Source organism: Phodopus roborovskii, unplaced genomic scaffold, assembly GCF_943737965.1.
Source record: "Phodopus roborovskii unplaced genomic scaffold, PHOROB, whole genome shotgun sequence".
NCBI classification, from domain to species: domain Eukaryota; kingdom Metazoa; phylum Chordata; class Mammalia; order Rodentia; family Cricetidae; genus Phodopus; species Phodopus roborovskii.
The window spans coordinates 2862194-2881705 of NW_026125444.1; the positions used below are offsets into that span (position 1 = coordinate 2862194).

Here is a 19512-nt window from a genome sequence, read left to right on the forward strand (position 1 = left end):
GCAGAAATGCTCAAATGCTCAAGACCTTCCAGGCATAACAAATAATAGCACCACAGAGAAGTACACAGCTTCTTTCTGCATCAAGGAACTGAGTTGCATCATGTCTAGAGGCATTGGTGCAATAATTGTGCAGAATTTTCAATGCACTGCAGTGTTTGAGGGCCATGTAAAAATAGAAACATTTATTCTCTTGAATTATGAATCCTTGGTTGCATAAACATTTTCTCATTCAATCTACCAAAGCAGTACCTAAAATAATTACCATGCTACAACTAAGAACTTTTTCTACTTCGTCTTAAAAGTTAAAAATTCATAATATTCCCCAACATAAAATGGCATTTTATAACAATTAAATTGCTTTGTTGCTCCAAATAAGAGTGTAAATTTAAAAAGTCATAATTATTTCTAGACATTTGAACCAGTGCTTGAACCTGCAACTTGGGAGGCAGAGGCAGGCGGATCTATGTGAGTTTGAGGCCAGCCTGGTCTACAAAGTGAGTGTCAGGAGAGGCTCCAAAGCTTGAGAGAAACCCTGTCTCAAAAAACCAAAACCAAAACAAAACAAAACAGAAGGGAAAAAATCATAATAAAACACCTTTGCACTGGATTGCATTTGAACGTCAAGGTCTTCATGGAAGTTTGACACAGCAAACACAGATATAAAAGACAAGTTGATCTATGTTCATTTTATACATCTGAAGACTAAAACCCAAGCCAATACCAGATTTAATGAAAGAATTTATTAAGTACTTTGTACAACTTTCAGTACACAGTAGGCGCTAATGAAGTATTTGTTCAAAGGTGGGTGGGTTCTGAAATCACAAAGTGTGGAAGTATTAAAATATCTCCCTAGATTTTAGTCCTTATATATTGGAATAGAAATTGAAGCAGGTTTCGCTCCCTGTAAAAGAAATCCATGAATTATTTATAATTGAAGACAAACCATGAGAAGGAATAACAGGGCACAAATATCCATAATTTGGTCATTTGCAATGGAAGTGGAGCATCAGATCTGTCTGATTAAAATTAAAAGTGCTGTTATGAAGTTAGTACATGAATAAAGCAAAGGCCTAGTGAGTGCTAATGTGCTATATATAGATATTCGCCAGTGTTGATATCAATAAGCTAGGATCAGCTTGGGCCTTCTGCTGCTTAGGTAGGGACCTAGTTAGTTCAAGTATCATACACAGGAAGTGACTCTCAGTGGACCACTGCCAGTTGTAGGAAGTTCTGTTGGATAGGAATAACCATGACATTAATTTCCTGGGAACATCCATGACCCAGATAGATAACTATAGATTTTTTTTCCAAGCCAGAGGAATTTCATTATACAGTGAGAGAACCAAGAGGTCAAGAAAATTGATCATAGCTTGTAGCTGACCAGCAAACCAACTCCTGAGACTCACTCTGACCCTTCTTTCCCAAATCATGGGATGATGAAATAATAGCAATGCTTCCTGAAACCACAGAGGTCAGTGTGTGGAGACAGGCAGAAGACAGTACCTATCATTTCAGAAGATGGACTCACCTTGACAATTACTTCTGAAGAGAGCAAATGGAAAGAATGAAACACACTGCTTATGGAAAGCAGTTAGAGAAAATCGGCAAATCAACATATTAAAAGAGGCAGCAAAGGGTAGCTAGATGTGTAAGCAATTGTCCATAAGTAAGTAGATGAAAATGTATGGGAATTACGTGGCTTCATGAATACCATAGAAACAATATGACAAGGTAATTCTACCACACTGATATGAACTATCCCCTCACTAAATGAGCTGTGGAAGATCTGAGGACAAGAAAATAAATATCATTAGTTGGCACAGGGACTAGGAATGGTGTTTCTGGCAGGTAGATCATTAAGACTGAATGCATAGACTGAATGACAAGATTTTATCCAGCCTGCAACAGTCCCACTATATTAAACCTTTCCTTTTGAGAATGTGACAAAACTTGTATAGTACCAAAAAATAGCCAGATGTAGGGAAAACTGTCCACCTGGTGTGAGCTGTGTAACCCACTTTTCAAATCTGAGCAGTGTCCTTCTGAAAAGTCATCTGAAAAAAAAAATTGTGACGGATTCTCCTTTCTGCAGTAGCAGGATCCTACATGAAAGCAGAGATGGTTTAGTGACTGATCTCTCTTTCTTTCTGAGTCTCTGTGGGAAAGGAAGGCAGGCAAGCAAGGTAGAGCTGAATTCCAAAGGCCTGGAGCTCCGCTTCTGCTGTGCTCCTTCTGTTCTCATAGTTCCTAACCTTCAACAATGATGTTCTTAACACCACCAGCAGCAGCAGTAGAAACAACAATCATAGCCATCACTTATAAGCATCCAGTGAGGCTGGATAGTGCATGAATGAATGTTTAGCTGGGCTGGATACTGCATGAATGAATGTTTAGCTGGGCTGGATATTCATCACGAATGAATGTCTGGTTTAGCTGAGTATTGCATGATGTGCTTGACAGCCACCCTCATCTCTGCTAACTTGTGCAGGGTACTTAATTCTCTGTTGCGGCTTTACAAAATATAAACATTAATAACATCGACTTTTGATTGTCAAATGAGTTAATAACAGGAACACTTTCAGAATATTCCTGGGCATGTTGTAGCAAACTCTTGTCATTTCACATAATTTTCAAAGCAAAATTTTAAAACTAGTAGTTGTACATTTACTCATCAGTTTACAGATAAGCACATTTAGAGACTCAAAACAATTAACATGTTTACGATGTAGCGCTAGCAAGAGACAGAATGCGGGCATAGACCTTCTAATGTTTTGCTTTTAGCCTTTCCACCATGCTGGCTCTCCTCCTCTGCTCTAGCCACATCACATAAACCTCTTTGATTAGGTTTCTGTGAACACATCAGGGGGTTTCCCATGTCCTTTTCTTTGGCCCATCTTGTTACGCCTCTATCTACATAGGTGATATTACAATTATCCGGCAAGGCCTGCTGGGTTGCCACTTCTTCTCTCTCGCCTCCCTTCTCCCACCTTCACAGAGTTAATCGCTTGCCTGTGTTGTTTTAACACTTACCTCACCTATCCCCCTTACAGCATTTATCACATTGTCTCATCCTCTGTTGATGGCTTCAGTGTGAGATGATGAACTTCTTTGGAGCACAGAGTTTGTTTAAACCGGTCGCCTCTCTGCCAGGGCCTCACAGGGATGCACTCACTCAGTCTTCTCAACAGCTCTAGACCTCATACGTTCCTGTGGTCCCATTTCTGTTGCTAAGGCAGAAAGGCAAAGCCATTTGACAAAGACTCTATCTAAAATGGGGGGCATAATGAATTGTTTTCACATTAAAGTTATGTTTCACCGAACAACAAGAACAAAAGGACAGAAAAGAAATTATCATGGGAAAATATCGACATTCAATTCAACATTTTTTGATGGAAGACAAAGGAACAAACTCTGCTTCATCTATTTAATTGTTTTTCCTTTTCTTACGTCTACAAGAAGAAACAGCTGATTAGTTGTGGCTGGTTCAAGCCCAATTCTTAATCCCTCTTGAACATTTCTGGGAGTTCAACCCCTCGCTTATGGTACAATGGATACCTTACTTTCTCATCCTGTGATCTCAAGAACCCACATAAGTTTAATGCTTCAGTGTTTTATTATCTACCCGAACATCTCATAAAACATGGCCTGAATTACAGAATAGGCTTTCATATTTGTGAGAAGAATCTAACACTCTCCATACTCAGAGGATGATCTGTCCTTTGGCATCAGGAGGAGCGGGGAGCTGCCCTTGAGGGTCAGGTGTGAACCCCTTCAACTTCCAACTGACCTGTGGCTTCCTGGAGGTATGTTTATACAGCCACTTTTAGGGAAACACATTCTCTTGGATTTCCTCTGGAGCATTAGGTGATCTGCTGCTTCCTGAGTTGGGGAGAGGAAACTGGCTTTAAAAGCCTTTTAACCCAAAGGGTTTAAACAGCTAATGGACAACATCCCCTTGGCAAAAGGAGACAATGCAAAGCTCCTTCTCTTGTTTGAAAATAAGGCTTTACTTATGTAACATTTTTATGAAGTTAAAGGCTTTTGGTTTTACTATTTATTTTTAGAATCTGTTACATTGAATTTTAAGGCAAACTATTTATTAGTCTGGTTCACCCCAAATCTCCAATATGTTGCTCCTCTTTGTTTGTTTGTGTGTTTGTTTACTATACTTTAAACTTACTTGCCATTTTCAAATGGCATCTTCACTTTATGCACTGTGCAAGCTGTGGATGCTCAATATTGAGCAATTCTATCATTTTAATGTGAGGTAAATAAAGTTCCTGCAGGTTTAGAAAAGTCACAAAATCAATGGCATGTCTATAATTGAGGAGGGCAATAAAATTTCATTAATAAACAGATAATAGAACTTATAATTTCCATTCAAAATATTCATAAGCTCTCACCAAACACAAATGTGATTAACTTTTTTTTTCCATGGGAAAACAAACTTACAAGACTCCGGGATAGTAAATAACTCCCAGACTCACAGACTTTATCTTGATTTTAGTATCATTAGCCAGTGTTTGAAACATGTCATTATTTAGAGCCCTTTTATTTTCTTTTTAGTATGGACTCAATATAAGGTGGAATTTTGTGTGTAAACAAGCTATAGTCTCTGCTATTCAAGGGATAAGATAGAATAAAAACTCAAATTTGTCTAAGGGTGAATATGGAGAAGTGAGGAGTTTGGGTTTCATTTACAACTTCCCAGTAGTAATCCCAGGGTCAGCACAGATCAGCACTTAAGTAACTTAGATGAAAAGTGTGTATCCGCGTAATTATGAATATATTTCACTATAGAAATAACTGTTGGAGGCCAAACCAAATTTTCAGCTATAGGACACTCAGAAGTTGTATTTTTCACCCCAATAAGGAACAGTAGGAATCTTAAAGGGGCAGAACATTTTAATAATAATACACCTCATTTCATATATTATTTCTATTTTTGGTTGGTACCAGGAAAGACCCCCCTGATAGTAATGACTGAGATGCACAGGGGCAAGTCTGTCCTTTGAATGTACTTTACCTAGACATTTTCATGGTAACCTGAGAGAAGTATGACTCTAGCAGAAGAGAGTCACCTTCAAGTCTCTTGAAGGGACTGAATTATCTCTTGTGGAAGTGAACAGTTAGGACCCAGTGGAGTGGGGAGAGACTGGACATGTAAGTTTCTTTGTGACTTTATGCAAACTGTTAACAACATGGGGACTATTTGCAAAACACAGCACAGTAATTCATATAAGTATGGAGGGTGCTGACACTTTCCTTAGAATGTAGCAAAAGGTTCCCCATAGTTGAGGGCATATGATATATAAAAGATTCCAAGTCAAACCAGGAGATAAGGCATTAGAGAGAAAGTGGAACCAAACTTAATTTGTAGTCATTAATTCCGGCCCTACCCTAGGAGTATTTATTATCTTAGCATGCACAACTCACTGTTACCCCATGTCTGTTGATTCTTTCCCACTTGACGAAGCTCAAGGACAGCTCATTCTGTCATGTGTTCCACAATACTCAAAGCATGAAGCCAGAGCCTAGGATGAATTTACTGAACAAATGAATAAACGAACCAACTACTCAGGTGAGCATCCATAGAAATGTAGATGAGTGGGAAAGAGGCCATACCCAAGTGCTAACAATAATAAATCAGTTAATTCTATAGAAATGATGGTGTCGAAACTCAATTAGCTAACATCTGGGGAAGATAGTCATTTGATTTTCCTATTTACAATTAATGTTCTTCAACAGCAATTAGTTTTGTTATTCAAGTCAAGCCTATGTAGAAAACCAGGCAACTACTCACCTCTGTCTGCCTTAGTTAATATCTGTCTGCATGGAATTCCACAGTCACAAACATATAAATCCATTGTTCATAAAAGGAGCCAGATGACCAAGTACAGGCATATCCACTGAAAAACATTACCACTCTGACAGAAAGGAATGTAAAGACTGTTCAGCTATGTAATATAATTAGTCCAAGAGGAACCCATAGTTTATTGATGATGAGTCTTTCACAATGGGAAGTTGTATTCCCCACTGAGGATGTATTTTTGTGGATTGAAAATTAGTAAAAATTTCAAGTGGAATTAATGTATGACCAACTGTTTTTTTTTAATGACTATTGAAATCATTGACAAAATAGATAATATGTTTTGGTCACAAAAACACTGGAGAAGACTTTTAGTTTTTATGATTACTATTATTCCGAGTTGACTTACAAATTTGATTGATAACTGGGGCTGTGTCTGGCTCATTGACTCAGTGCTTTAGACTTCACCTCCAAGTGCCAAGTAGGCCAAGAATGACAGTCCCTTGACAGTCACTAGAGTTAGCTGTATTCACTAACCCCAGGGACTAGTCACTTATACAAAATGAGTCATTAGTTTGAGTAACTAGGTGGGATCAGGCAAACTGATCTGCCTTTCTCTTTGTTCCTATGCCCTGGCCCCAACTTAATTCACATTTATTTACTTATCTACATAATAGAAGTATACATTAGTGAAACCTGTGTTCCCTGGCCTCAAGATCATTGCTGAAATTTCTGATTGATATTTGAAACTATAAGCAAACTTTTCCCAGAAAATAATAAATGCCACGTCTCGCCTATAAATTTTGAGATGGAAACATGTTAGCAGCCCATGTTTGGGTAACATTGTCTTTACTGTGTTTTAGATAACAGTTTTAGTATGAACAAGAAGATTTTATTGCTAGATCCATCTCACTGCTGTGCATTAAACTTTTTCTCAGAGCAAATAAGCTTTGGTGTAGAAATGAGGTTAGAATGCTCACTAATCATGGCTTGAGCAAAACTGAATAGTTGCATAGACGATTGAAAAATTTCAGTTTTTGTTTTTTCTACTTATATTAAAAATTCTGTTTATAGAAGTATTATATTATTAAGAAGTTCTGTTTCACTAGGATCTTAACATTATTTTTCAAATAGAAGTCTAAAACAAAACAAACAAAAAAAATCCCCCCAGAAACAAATAAAATAGTGGAAAGCCAATAGAACCAGTAACAACTTTCTCTGGCTATGTCATACTCTTTCTGTACCCATCTGACAAGTAATAAATTTAGAGCTCAAATTCTACTGTACACTAAAGTGTAATAATTACATTAAAACTCCAAACCAAACAATTAAGCATGTATTTGTTTGTAAATACTACTACTATATAAGAATAAAAAATGTGATGGATTTGAAAAGTTACCCCAAAATGCTTTAGAAATATTAAGTCAACTTTATGCTATCAATCATATACTTCAGTTTCAGAATATGTTACTACAAAAAATTAAAAAAATCATAATAAAACTAATTTTTCTAGTTTGTGCTTGTTTGCGAGATTAAAGAAAACTATATGCCAAAAATGTAAAATTTATTCCACGAAAATTAACAGGCTACACAGATAAATTTTGGCAAATGCAACTTTATATTGAAGTTCACACATCTGTATCTTAAAGAATGAGACTCACAGAATCTAATGTATTTCTAAAATACCAGAAATCATATTGTAAGCTTTCACAAGTTAAAACTGAAATAATTTAAACGACCAATACACTGAATGTGCAGAAAGTATAAACAAGACTGTGCCTTCCATAGAATAAATGCTTCACAAATTGTGCCAGGTGTCATCCTAAGGCTGTGGGCTCCCCTTGATGGCTGACTTACAATATAAACACACATCAACTGTCCATTTCTTAGAACAAACTAGAATGGGTAGCACACCTCAGAAGAAAATCTCATTACCCGAGTGATGTGCACCTTAGTTTCCAAACCATGTGAGGAAAACTGGAAAAGTATTCAATGCTCTTCCATGTACTTCCTGATGAACAGCCAGGGCCAGTCACTGATTCAATGCCTTTTGACCATTTTCTCCACTGCTAATGAATATGAAAGATACTAGATAACCCTTTAAGGCAACACGTGTTTATTCTGCATCATTAGAACTGCTCATCTGTGGTTAGTTGATACCAATCATGTTGCCTCCCAGACAGATATCTAGCATTTGTAAAATAGAAATGAATTGGAAACTTGTTTACTGAATGAACAGAAAACACATAATACAGTTCAATGCTAGCAATTTCACTGGTAGGGAAGGAGAGTGGCATTTAGAAATAGCAATATATTAATACAAAAAAGGTAAACTCTAATTGGAACCAAATACTGCTTTGGAATGCTCCCCCAAACGTACAAGGCATGTTTAAAGTGTTGTACCCCAATAATTCATGGCACATCTTTAGAAGATTACAGTACTATTTAGTCCCCAAGTAGTGAAGTCTTTGCAAAACAAAAATAGTATGAAATGTTTTAAAGTCTCCAAACTTCTAAAATTAGCTTTTATCAACACATTTACCTCATGTCAACTTAATTTATTAAAATGTCCAATGCTAATTGTAAGTTTTTTTTCATATGTAATGATATACACAGCATTTAGCACTGATACTTAGCACCTGCTACTTTCATTATCTAGTGTTCAACCACAGAAAGAAACTTAGGGCAGTGGTTCTGTCCTTTCTTAATTACAAACCTTCGAAGGCAGTCAGCAGGATCACTCTGAGATTTAAAATAGGATTATAGGTGAACTATTGCAAAGACTGCAGAATGTTGCCCAAATCCTTATAACTGCTGCTCCCATCCTTGGTTTTCTTCTCAAGACATGGCTACAGGCCACAATTGCTTAGCAGAGAGGGTGAGTGTTTCACAAGGCTAAAGATTTACAGATGCTCCCTCATATAACACAGTAAGGTTCCCTTGGTAACCTGGATTTTCTGCAGTAAAGAAGGGTTGTGCTGAAACAGCGCCTCAGCTCCCTGTTGGAGAAAATGCAGACAAAGGGATTGATTCCTGCTTGGGCAAAACTCATCCAGACAGCGGCCGTTAGAAATCCCCCTGGTACTACAGGCCCTCTTGCAAAAACTCTCCAATAGCAGGCCACCAGGTAGGGGCCCCACAAGGTTAGAAAGAGAAAAGTCATTATATAGAACATTCTGCTGATTCGCTTCTCCATTTTGAACTCATCTAAGACCAACAGCCGTCTTCTGCCTGTGGTGTTTGCATTTTGCCTGATGCCCAGCAAGGTGGGTGGTGTGGGCCCCCTTCCAAATCCCGCTAGCCAATTGGCAGCTGCCTGGCCGCTGGCTCCAGGGCCATGGAAGGTCCAGTTCTGGCTGACTGCTGCTACAAACTGGACTGGCTTCATTTTCCTTCGATCGTGGACAAAAAATATCAGCTTGAGGTAGACAAGCTGTGTGGCTAGGAGGATGAGAGCAAGGAGCAGCATAAATCCTAGGGAATCGTTAGCCCTGAAGGAGCGGTGTTGGAAGGTGCACTGATCCTCCTCCCTAATGAACGAGTATGTGCCCACGTCTAAAACTGGGGGGAATGCCATGGCCACAGACAGAGTCCACACCATGCAGATCACAGCCAAACACGTCCAAAAGGTCAGCCTCTTTGTATAGAAGCGGTGATGGGCGATAGCTAAGTACCTGGTGACACTGATGCAGAAAAGCATGAAAGCAGTGTGGAAACAGGACAAAACCCCCAGGAAGGCAATCACTTTGCAAGTCAGAGTCCCGTAAGTCCAGCTAGAGCCATTTTTGACAGAGTTGAACACAAACGGAAAACAAATTGCAGACCTGAGGATGTCTGAACAGCACAGATCCAGCAGGAAGTAGTAGGGAGCTCTGTGCAAGGTCTTATCTTTCACTAGCAAAATGGAGATCAGAAGGTTGCCCACCACGCTGACTCCTATTATGAAACCCAAAGAAGTCAGTTTCAGAAAAGCTGTTAGAGGCGAGAGATTTTGCAAAATGTTGTCAGCTGCATGGCTATAGTTCGCCATAGATGGATGGAGGATAAGGAAACAGCCTCAGTCAAGTCTCATGATCTAGATATTTGAACAAGGAAAAGATAGATCCATACATTTTACTGAAAATGTAATCCACAAAAAGATCAGATCCAATCTGTGGTCATGCTTCCTCTTTCCTTCCGTTTGATTTGCCATCAGAATATCTGAAGAAGAAGAAAGAAAACTATCAGTTCTTAAGTTAACAAGCCATTATGTCAGTGCTAGCATATAGCTGCTCCTTTCTGATGAAGCAAATAAAGTTTCCATTTTAAACACTAGTGTTTGCTTCAGCAGTTGTTGGAGATGTCAGGGTACTGGGTATTTTCCTGCTCTAAGCTAGGTGGACTTAACAGTGCCCTTACTGTAAACACCATATAGTTAGATTTGGGCACCTTCAGGAGGGAAGGGAATAAATTGTACCACAGTTGTAAAATATGCCAACCCAAGAGTTAATCACTAGCTTTGCAATGGAATCTGCAAGATTGCTGATAGGAGACAGAAAGGAGGCTACCCATAATTATGTTGAGCTCTTTTAGTACCATCAGTATTTTAAAGGAAGCAGCTCTGCTCATATGCATCCAAGAACCTCTACAAAATATATCTTTTAAGTCAAGTGTCATTGTTCATGCTGCATAAGAGTATTTATTGATTCATCTTGAGGCATAATTTCAACACCACACTTCAAAATTAATAGAAATCTGTCCCAAGATTTGATGTGGTTTAATCTTTTGTCTTTCTCTCCCTACCCCACCCCCCTTTTGGCAAATCTTGTCTCTTTTAAGCCTACATGATTATTAAAAATGGTTAATGTAAATATTGGCCAGGGAAACACACCCAGAGGAATAATGCACTTCCATTTGTCAACCTTGGCTGCCTGGATTCGAATGAATATAACATGAACCGGTATTTCTTAGGTAATTAAGCCTTTCTCATTTACACTGATAACCTGTGTTGCAAATCACAAGTGGCTTTATTTTCAAACAAAATGCACATTGTCTCCTAGGTGCCTGGGAGCCACACCAGGGAAATCAGATTCCTCTGTTATTCCCACGAAGCGAGTTTCCTTTGCCACTTCTCACTTGCCTGGAATATGCTGATGGAAGCCCAGGCGGAACTGCATCCGATGATGTTAATTTCCCAACCGGTGCATCCCCGGGTAAATACCCATCACATCATGCAACATTACGAAACCTGAAATCCACCACCCCTGGATTTATAACAGGGGTGGGGGAGGGGGGAACGAGAGAGAGAGAGAGAGAGAGAGAGAGAGAGAGAGAGAGAGAGAGAGAGAGAGAGAGAGAGATGCATTACATACTCGAAGATGGGGAGAGATTGCTTCTATGCTGCAAGGGAAGGGTTCCTGGTGATTCGCCGTCTGATATTCTTCAGCTTTGCAAAGCTTTCCCGAAACCGAACTCTCAATAAGCCTTCCAGAAGATGCATTGTCTGAATGTACTTCCATTATGCAGTTTATTGTCAAAAAAAAAAAAAAAAAAAAAAAAAAAACCCTCTGGGAGGGCTGCATCCTGGTGAACCTGCAGTTTCATCAACACGGTGCAATCCCCCTCCCCCAAACTTAACCGAGAGTATATCCTCCTACCTGTTGGTGTTGGATATCCCGGCAGACTATAGCTTCTTCTTTCTATAAATTGCTGATTTTTTTTTTTTCCTGAGTGCCTTGACTGAGCATCCAGGCAGGGCTCGGCGGCGCCTGCGCGGTGGAGCCTCCTTCAGCTCCAGCCGCGTCCTCCCCTGTCGCAGCGGCACCGTCTCCCCCAGTAACGCAGGGGCCGCGGCGGCGGCGCGGTGGCGAGGGCGGCGGCAAGGGTTGCTCCAGCCTCCGCCGAGCCAGCGGGAGCCCCTGCCTGTCCCCGGAGCAGACTGGCTTGCTTTAAGGTCCTGTCCAGTTCAGCCGGCCCCGAATCAAGCTTTTGTTCCCTCGAGGCTGCTTCGGAACTTTTCCCTCCCCGCATTGGAAGTGGGGGGCTCGGGAAGGCTCTTCCCGGACCTCAGGCCCATCCTCTTCCCCTAGGGCAGCGCACGAAGCCACCGAGCCGCGGACCGCCGCCTCCGCCCCAGCTGCCCCGAACCCTCGCCTTCCCGAAACATCCTCTTCCTTTCTCTGTCAGGGTGGTCCTGCTAAGCATTGGATGCGCCTTGGAGATTTCTTCTCAAAAGATTGTTTTTCCCCTGCTGATCTTTGATTTGGTACGGTAGCTGGGGAAAGAAAAAAGAAAGAATGAAAAAAAAAAAAAAAAATCTTGTCAGTGGGGGGAAGAAGGGAAGCGGGTTAGGGCAGCCCTGTCTTTGTTAGCCGTCATCTGTTCTCGAAGGCACGCAGATCTGCGTTTAAGGAAGGAGAAGCTAAGTTCAGGCGACAAGTGCAAAAGCCATCTACACTCATTCTACCTTCTAGAACGTGACTAACAGATCAGGAGTACAGAGATTTTACATGGCTGTTCCTCACATCCCACCCCACCAAGCAACAAGCCTCTCCTTTCTCCAAGCTGGGCTGACCAATAGGTTGCTGATGTCAAAGCAGTGGTGTGTATGAATCCCTCCTTGCCTCTCCTTCGTTATTAGACATTAAAAAAAAATACCAGGAATATGATGAATATCAGAAACTTACACCAGTCCACAAACACCACATAGTCTGACACCTGGTGATTAGGAACTCCTTTAGAATCATCCACGTCCCGATTCTCCCATTTCCAAAGAGTTTTTTATGAGGGTGGGGTAAGATTTTAAACAACTACCCACTTTCCACCCCTTAAAAGCTAGCAGGCACGCTTTCGTTAATTCCCAAGGTAAACCGCCCGCTTGTCTTGCTGCAAGCTTATTGCTTTATAATAATCTGTTAATGAAACAGAAATAAAAAATCTTTCTAGTGTAATAATTTGATCTCGAGACAGCAGTAAAATACCTCATCGCTGGGTGGTGAGATTGTGACATTCAGGGGAAGTCAAGCCAATCAGCATACAGATAATATAGGTTAATTTACATATTGTATTTCTATTGGACACACAGAGGTAAAATGTTTAAGGCTTAAATACTTCACTGTCATGATGTCACAGTTGTTACACAAAGACCAATGTTAGTAATGCTGAAATAAGGTTAATTGCCCTGATTTGATTGGAGATTTTCTTAGCCAATTAAAAAAAAAGTATTGATTAGCTCTGCGTGTGTGTGCGTGTGTGTGTGTGTGTGTGTGTGTGTGTGTGTGTGTTTGTGTGTGTGTGTGTATTCTTTTGGATATCCATAAGACACTCATTTTAGGCATTCCCTTTACTTAGGAGAATCAACCCTGCAACAATACTGGAAGTAACTTGAAGGTATTTCCACCCAAGTATGACATCCCAGTTTTTGGAGAAGACGATTCTGAAGAACTCAAAACTATATGACAGGGAAAAACTTTTAAGTGAAATTTCTAACTAGTTTTTTTTTAGAGACAACATATTGATTTTCTACTTCTTAAATTATATCTCAATGCATTTTGCAAAGAATGAGAACTAAAGCAGATTCCCTGAATGTGGTGTTAGTTGGGAGGACTGGGCAGTCTATGGGGTCTCTGGTAGTGGATCAGTATTTATCCCTAGTATATGAATGGACTTTAGGAGCCCATTCCACATAGAGGGATACTCCCTCAGCCTAGCCACATGGGGGAGGGCCTGGACCCTGCTTCAAATGATGTGACAGACTTTGAAGATCCTCTATGGAAGGCCTCACCCTCCCTGGGGAGCAGAAGGGGGATGGGATAGGGGTTGGTGGGGATAACAAGGGAGGTGCAGGAACTGGGATTTGACATGTAAAACAAACTTGTTTCAAATTTAAATTTAAAAGTTATTTAAAAAGAGAATGATTATTTCTTGAACTTTTAAGATTAAAAAAAAAATACTTTAAATAGAGTAAGAGATTCAATTAAGTTTGCTGAACACCCAACATTGACCCAGGTGTTAGGCTGTACAGATTAAAAAGTTTAAAAGCAAATGAAAGGGGGAACATACACTGGGGGCGCACAGGGCAATAATGCACTCTGGGAAACGTACAGCGCTAGGATCCAAGGGTTGAACTAGGTAATAGAAGAGGATATGTAGAATCTTTGGTATCAACTTCCCAGCATATTAGAACTACTGTTCTTTCGTAATTGGGCACAGTTGCGTTCACTTCCGTGTTTCCCCAGCTGTTAGATTAGAACGCCATTCTCTTGCCTTGCAAGGGGGCTCAAAAACCGATGTAATAATTCTCAATTTAGTTCATTAACACTACAGGAGAAACATGCTGGATTTTGCATCTTTCAACAACGGGCTTTAAGGATATGTTTAATAGCCCAACAAAGTTTAATATTATCAACAGGTTCTTAAACATATAGCTGCTGTGGCAGATTTATGTTCCCATTGTAGGGTGACTTGACCTCAGCTAATTTCTTTTTTGATTCCTTGTATCACCAAACCTAGAAAAATTGATTTTCAGATTAAGAATGAAGGAACAAAGCAAATGCATCAAGGTACTTTCTATCCTAATCCTTGGGTTTAAGGATTTTAAAGAGTTTCAGCATTTGACATATTACATTTGGTATTTTGCTTTGTGTTTAGTAAGACTGAGGTAATTTGCTCAACTTGGTCTTTATACTAAATAACAACAATTTTATTTTAAAAAGTTAATTACCTTCTTTTTGAAGTTAATCTAGTTTAGATTTTTGTCCTGTGATGCTCAACTTCATTATGGGTGTAGTGGTCTTATTCTACACATTGGCATTGCTTATATGAAAACCCATCAGAATTTGAATTCATAAAATAGACTGAAATAAAATATTCTAAAATGATATCTGTAGCATGAATAATAAAATCCCAGAGACAGATATTGGGGTTCAAGCTGAAGATCTGAAATGCAAAGCAGCCACTAGTGAGTTCTTGCCTCTACCATGCTGGGGTGATCCTGTCCTCAGCATGACTGCAGACACTGCACTCCTGTCTCCACCTGCTGATGGGAGATGTCATTCTGTAAATATGTTTCTCTTACTGGCTAATGAATAAAGCACTGTTAGCCAATAGGAAAGCAAGACAGGTGGGACTAGGAGACAAGGAGAGAGGAAGTAGTAAGGAGGAGTCAGCATGGGGAGATGGGAAAGAACAGAGGTCCGGGCCCACTCTCTGGTAAGAGGAGACCACGTGGAAATACTTACATTAACAGAAATGGGTTCATAATTAAGACAGAGCTAGCCGATAAGAAACTAGTACCTGGCCAACAGCATTATATCAAATACAGAGTCTCTGTGTGTTATTTGGGGCAGGCATGGTGGTGGGATTGGCAGCGGGGAAAACTTACTTGTAACAACCTGCCTTATATTCTCTCTAGTGCTGGTATTAGAGTGCACCACCATTTCCCAGCTTCTATGGCTAACTAGTATGGCTGATGGGATTAAAGGTGTGTGACACTCCTGCCTGACCTGTATGGCTGACAAGTGTAGCTAGCTTTGTACTCTGATCTTCAGGCAAGATCTATTTGTTAGATCATAAACAACATTTACCATCGATATCTAGTTTTTCATTTAAAATATCACTTTTTCTGCTTATAGCTTGTCATTAAAGCTTTAGAAAACATGAACGTTTGGAGTTCTAAACAAGCAACTTCTGAAATATTTATTGATAAGAAAGGTTTCCACTGAGCCCTTTTGCACAGAAACATTTTCTGCTAGATTATTGAGAAATAAGAGATAACATTGTGTAAGTAATTAATAGATAGAGAAGATAATACATTTATATTTTAATAATATTTTTCAAAGAAGCAAACTTTTTTCAAATTGATACAAGTAGTTAAAAGTTTGTAGGGCATTGCATTTAAGTGCTTGAAAACTAGAATGATGGATTCTAGACCTAAAAAATAACCATCAGATTTTAAAATTGTGCCTCAGGAGTTTGGAATAACCATAAGGAATTATATTTCTTCAGAATTTTAATAGGTTTTTAAAAGATTAAGAATCTGGTATATTTCTTTCCACATTGCTAAGAGGTTCATCTGTCAGATTTTTCTTTCTGTTCTGCTACAAAACAGGGCCCAAAATCCTACTGTAATTCACTTTTAATTTTAGAGCTAGCATCTTCTTTCTCAGTTTAAGATACAGGCTTTTGAAAGCTCAGCAATTTACTTTCTGTGACCTTTACAAAGAAAAATCTCTTCTCTGTAAAACTTAATTCATCCAATAAACCTTTAGTTGGGAGGATTCTCTCTGAAATGCAGGAGTCGATCTTGAATACAATGAATGGCCAGGTGGTGGGACTAGTTTAGAGGCATCTGCAGCATTTTAAAGAAAACCAGAAGAGGTGGCAAAGGGTGGGTTGGTATGATATGAGGAACCATAGTGCTTGACAAGTGATAAGAAGGAAGCAAAAGGAGTTTGAAAAGTAAGAGTTAATTCTCGTATGGAATCACTGTGAGACAAAAGAACTATGAACGGAGGGTGGCAAAAGTAAAAATGGAAAGGGCTCATCCAATAATGAAAATAGTGAGATATTTTAGATATATGAATGTGAAATGCTGGTGGGTATTTCAAGTGTTGATATTTTTTGTGCAGTCAAAAGTGAAGACCTAATTCAGGACGAGTAACATGAACTGATGGGTGGCATTGCCAGTTAGAAACTGTCAAGAGAGTGCCTTATTCCCTCTGCACTTAGTTCAAAAATGGGGGAAGGAGTGGTTACACACACACACACACACACACACACACACACACACACACACACACCAGATAAATGGAAAGATGAGCAACATTAATGTCAGGAGTACCTTGTGATAGAGACTTTCATTGAGGAATGGTCATCATCCAATCAAATTGTGACTTAGAACTTTAGACAGATGGTGAAAGAGAAGATACCCTGGGGTCTAGTGGTAAGATTAGCAACTTATGAGAGATGAGTTTGTGTAGTGACAAGCAAGGACACAGTCTTGGCTTCTAAGATTAGACTAAGATATTATTGTGCTGTTAGCCACACCACTGTCTGGGTGACTTAGGTTTTAATGAGTTCTTTTGATACTGCTGAATTTGTTTATGAACAAAGTGGCAGTTACTTAAATGAATACAGCATGTCTTCTTTAAGAAGTCTTGAGAACTTTAAATTGCACATTAAATTATGTACTGTGGATGACAATGAGAACAGAAGTTCCATGTTCCTTACTAATGGCTGCTACAACTTCAAAGCTCAAAGAAAAGCCCCTGTTACTTTATTATTCTCAAAATTGTCCCATTAATTCGCATTTTCCAACCCCACTTCCTTTTTCAGATGTAGTTAATCTCAAGGAAAACTAAAATGGAATTTCAGGAAGACAGGACATGTATCTAGAGGACAGGCCAGAAGAGGACCCCACATGTTGGTAAAATGACTAAGAATGAGAAGCTAAGTTAATAATAAAGTTAATAGAAAGTCATGCATATCTTACATGGATTATAAACAATCACGAAATAAAAATGCAATGTTGATCTGAAATCTCTTAGAAGTATAAGGACATTTTTGTTTCATTTTTCAGAGGTTACCTCAATCTTTCAAGTCATTAAGGACATAATTATGGGTACCAGTTCAGTGATAATGTAAGCAGTTAATGATTACTTGAGTTTCTCTGGTGTTTAGTTTTGTGACAAATGGGCATAGTTAAAATGTACTGAAAGTAAAGAATAGTACTTTCAGATCTAGAACCCTGCCTGCCCAGACCTGTGCTCTGATTTTCTGGTTAGTCTTTCTTTTACATTACTCTTAAAATATTTAACTTTATATTTTCTCTTTACATAAGTATAACTTCATAACACGAAGCCAATTCTGTCTTTTAGATTAAAAATGTATGAGTGCCATTTATAAATACTATAAATATTGGTTGTATTTTAATTTCATTAACATTTGTTAAAGGGGAAATATGGGAAATGTGCTCTTATCTACTTAATTTTGCATCAAAAATGACTTTTTTAACACTAAGTCTCAGAGGCACCCAATTTTATTCATTTGACAAACACTCAAGGCTTCACTAGAACTATAAACTCTGATGTGTTGGCATTTTTCTTCCCTGATGCCCAAAGAATCTGGCCCTGGGAAGGCAAGAGATACACATTTGTTGAATGGATGTTTATGAACCTACTGCACGAAAGATGCTTTTAGGTCTTGTGGGTAGGGATGTAAAGGGAGGAAATAGGTAATGACATAAGCTCCAAGGTAGCTCCATGTTTTTCTTAATTGAATGGAACTGGGGTACTTATTTGCTTTTGGGATAGACAGTTGTCTTGGCCAAGATTTCACTCTGGATTTGGTGTTTAGTTTGCTTTCTAACTTTATTCCATGAGCATCTAAATGATTACTTACTTGCACTAGAATTCAGTAATTTCATACCATTTTCTAATGCCTCTTGTGTCAATTATAAGACAAGAGTAGATACTTTATTCTTTAATCACTAACCTGGTGATCAAGTATAGAAATATACATAGTCTTATAAAAAGATATATTAATACATAATAAATATAATCATAGCCTTTGTAAATATACATACTTATAGTCTCACTTTGCCTTTGTATATATGATCATTAATCTTTTAATGACAGTGAATGATAAAAAGCAGGCAAAGAAACAAAGACGCATAAAAAAATCAAATCTAATAAATCAGCACAGAAGTAAAAAGCTCTATAATATAAAATATTTAAATGGTCATCACTATAATATAAAACATTCAACTAAATGTGACCTGTGACCTGATGCTATCTCTGTATTACAACGAAGTGCAACATGACTTAATATGTAAATAAGTCTAAACAAGTCTAAGCCTACGTTAGTATAACAAGATGCCAAGTCTCCCCCAGTGTCTGAAGTTGAGCTTCTGCCAATCACAGGCTGCCAACTGCTCAGAGTACATTCAGACAGGTAAATGCCTCACTACACCCTGAAAAATACTGATCCACAGCCATCCAAAACAGGTGCTTACGGCACTTCTTCTTCTTCTTCTTTTTTTTTTTACACATATAAATTTTATTTAAATTAGAAACAATCTTATTTTACATATCAAGCCCAGTTCCCTGTCCCTCCCATCTTCCCATGTCCCCCACCGACCTCCATCGCATCCCCCTTTCACTCCCCAGAAAGGGTGAGGCCTTCCATGAGGGATCAACAAAATCTGTCAAGTCATTTGGAGCAGGGCCTAGGCCCTCCCCTGTGTCTCTAGGCTAAGGGAGTATCCGTCCATGGGAAATGGACTCCCGAAGTGGGTTCCTGCACTAGGGGTACATCCTAGTTCCACCGCCAGAGGCCCCATAGACCACTCAGTCCTCCTAGCTGACACCCACATTAAGGGGGCCTGGGTGGGTTCCATGCTGGTTCAGACTGGGATCCATGAGTTCCCACTTGCTCAGGTCAGCTGATTCTGTGGGTTTTCACAGCGTGGCGTTGACCCCTTTGTTGCTTCACTGAAACCCCTCTTGTTAGAAACATGGCCCAGTTCATGATGTGTTTTTTTCTCTGTGTAGACGAATTTTCCTAACTTAACTTTGTAATGCCTTTCTTTTAATAATGACTTCTTTTCTTTTCTTTTCTTTTTGTGTGTGTATTTCTCATAGTTATTTACAGGACAAGAAGGAAAAGTATCTAAAGGAGAAATTGCTTAGATAAAGACTTATTATAAGGACGGTATGCCTCTCAGG

At 39.1% G+C, this 19512-nt stretch overlaps 1 protein-coding gene across 3 annotated transcripts; it reads right to left on the reverse strand.

The window, feature by feature from the left end:
- Positions 1–8017: 8017 nt before the first annotated feature.
- Positions 8018–12074, reverse strand: Gpr85 (G protein-coupled receptor 85). 3 transcript variants are annotated; one of them, XM_051175696.1, is made up of 2 exons: positions 11446–12066; positions 8018–10009 (listed from the first exon to the last, which is right to left on the reverse strand). In XM_051175696.1, the coding sequence occupies exon 2, from the start codon at positions 9837–9839 to the stop codon at positions 8727–8729; it is 1113 nt and encodes a 370-aa protein (XP_051031653.1). In that variant the 5' UTR covers positions 9840–10009; positions 11446–12066; the 3' UTR covers positions 8018–8726. The 3 variants fall into 3 exon arrangements, 2 of the variants coding, with proteins under 2 accessions (XP_051031653.1, XP_051031654.1); XM_051175697.1 differs by lacking the exon at positions 11446–12066 and adding an exon at positions 11161–11319; XR_007833942.1 differs by lacking the exon at positions 8018–10009 and adding an exon at positions 10214–11052 and having other exon boundaries at positions 11446–12074.
- Between the last annotated feature and the right edge of the window lie 7438 nt (positions 12075–19512).

What these genes read in the sequence shown, in the direction of transcription:
- Gpr85 (XM_051175696.1), bottom strand. Translation starts at nt 9,839, where the DNA reads ATGGCGAACTATAGCCATGCAGCTGACAACATTTTGCAAAATCTCTCG.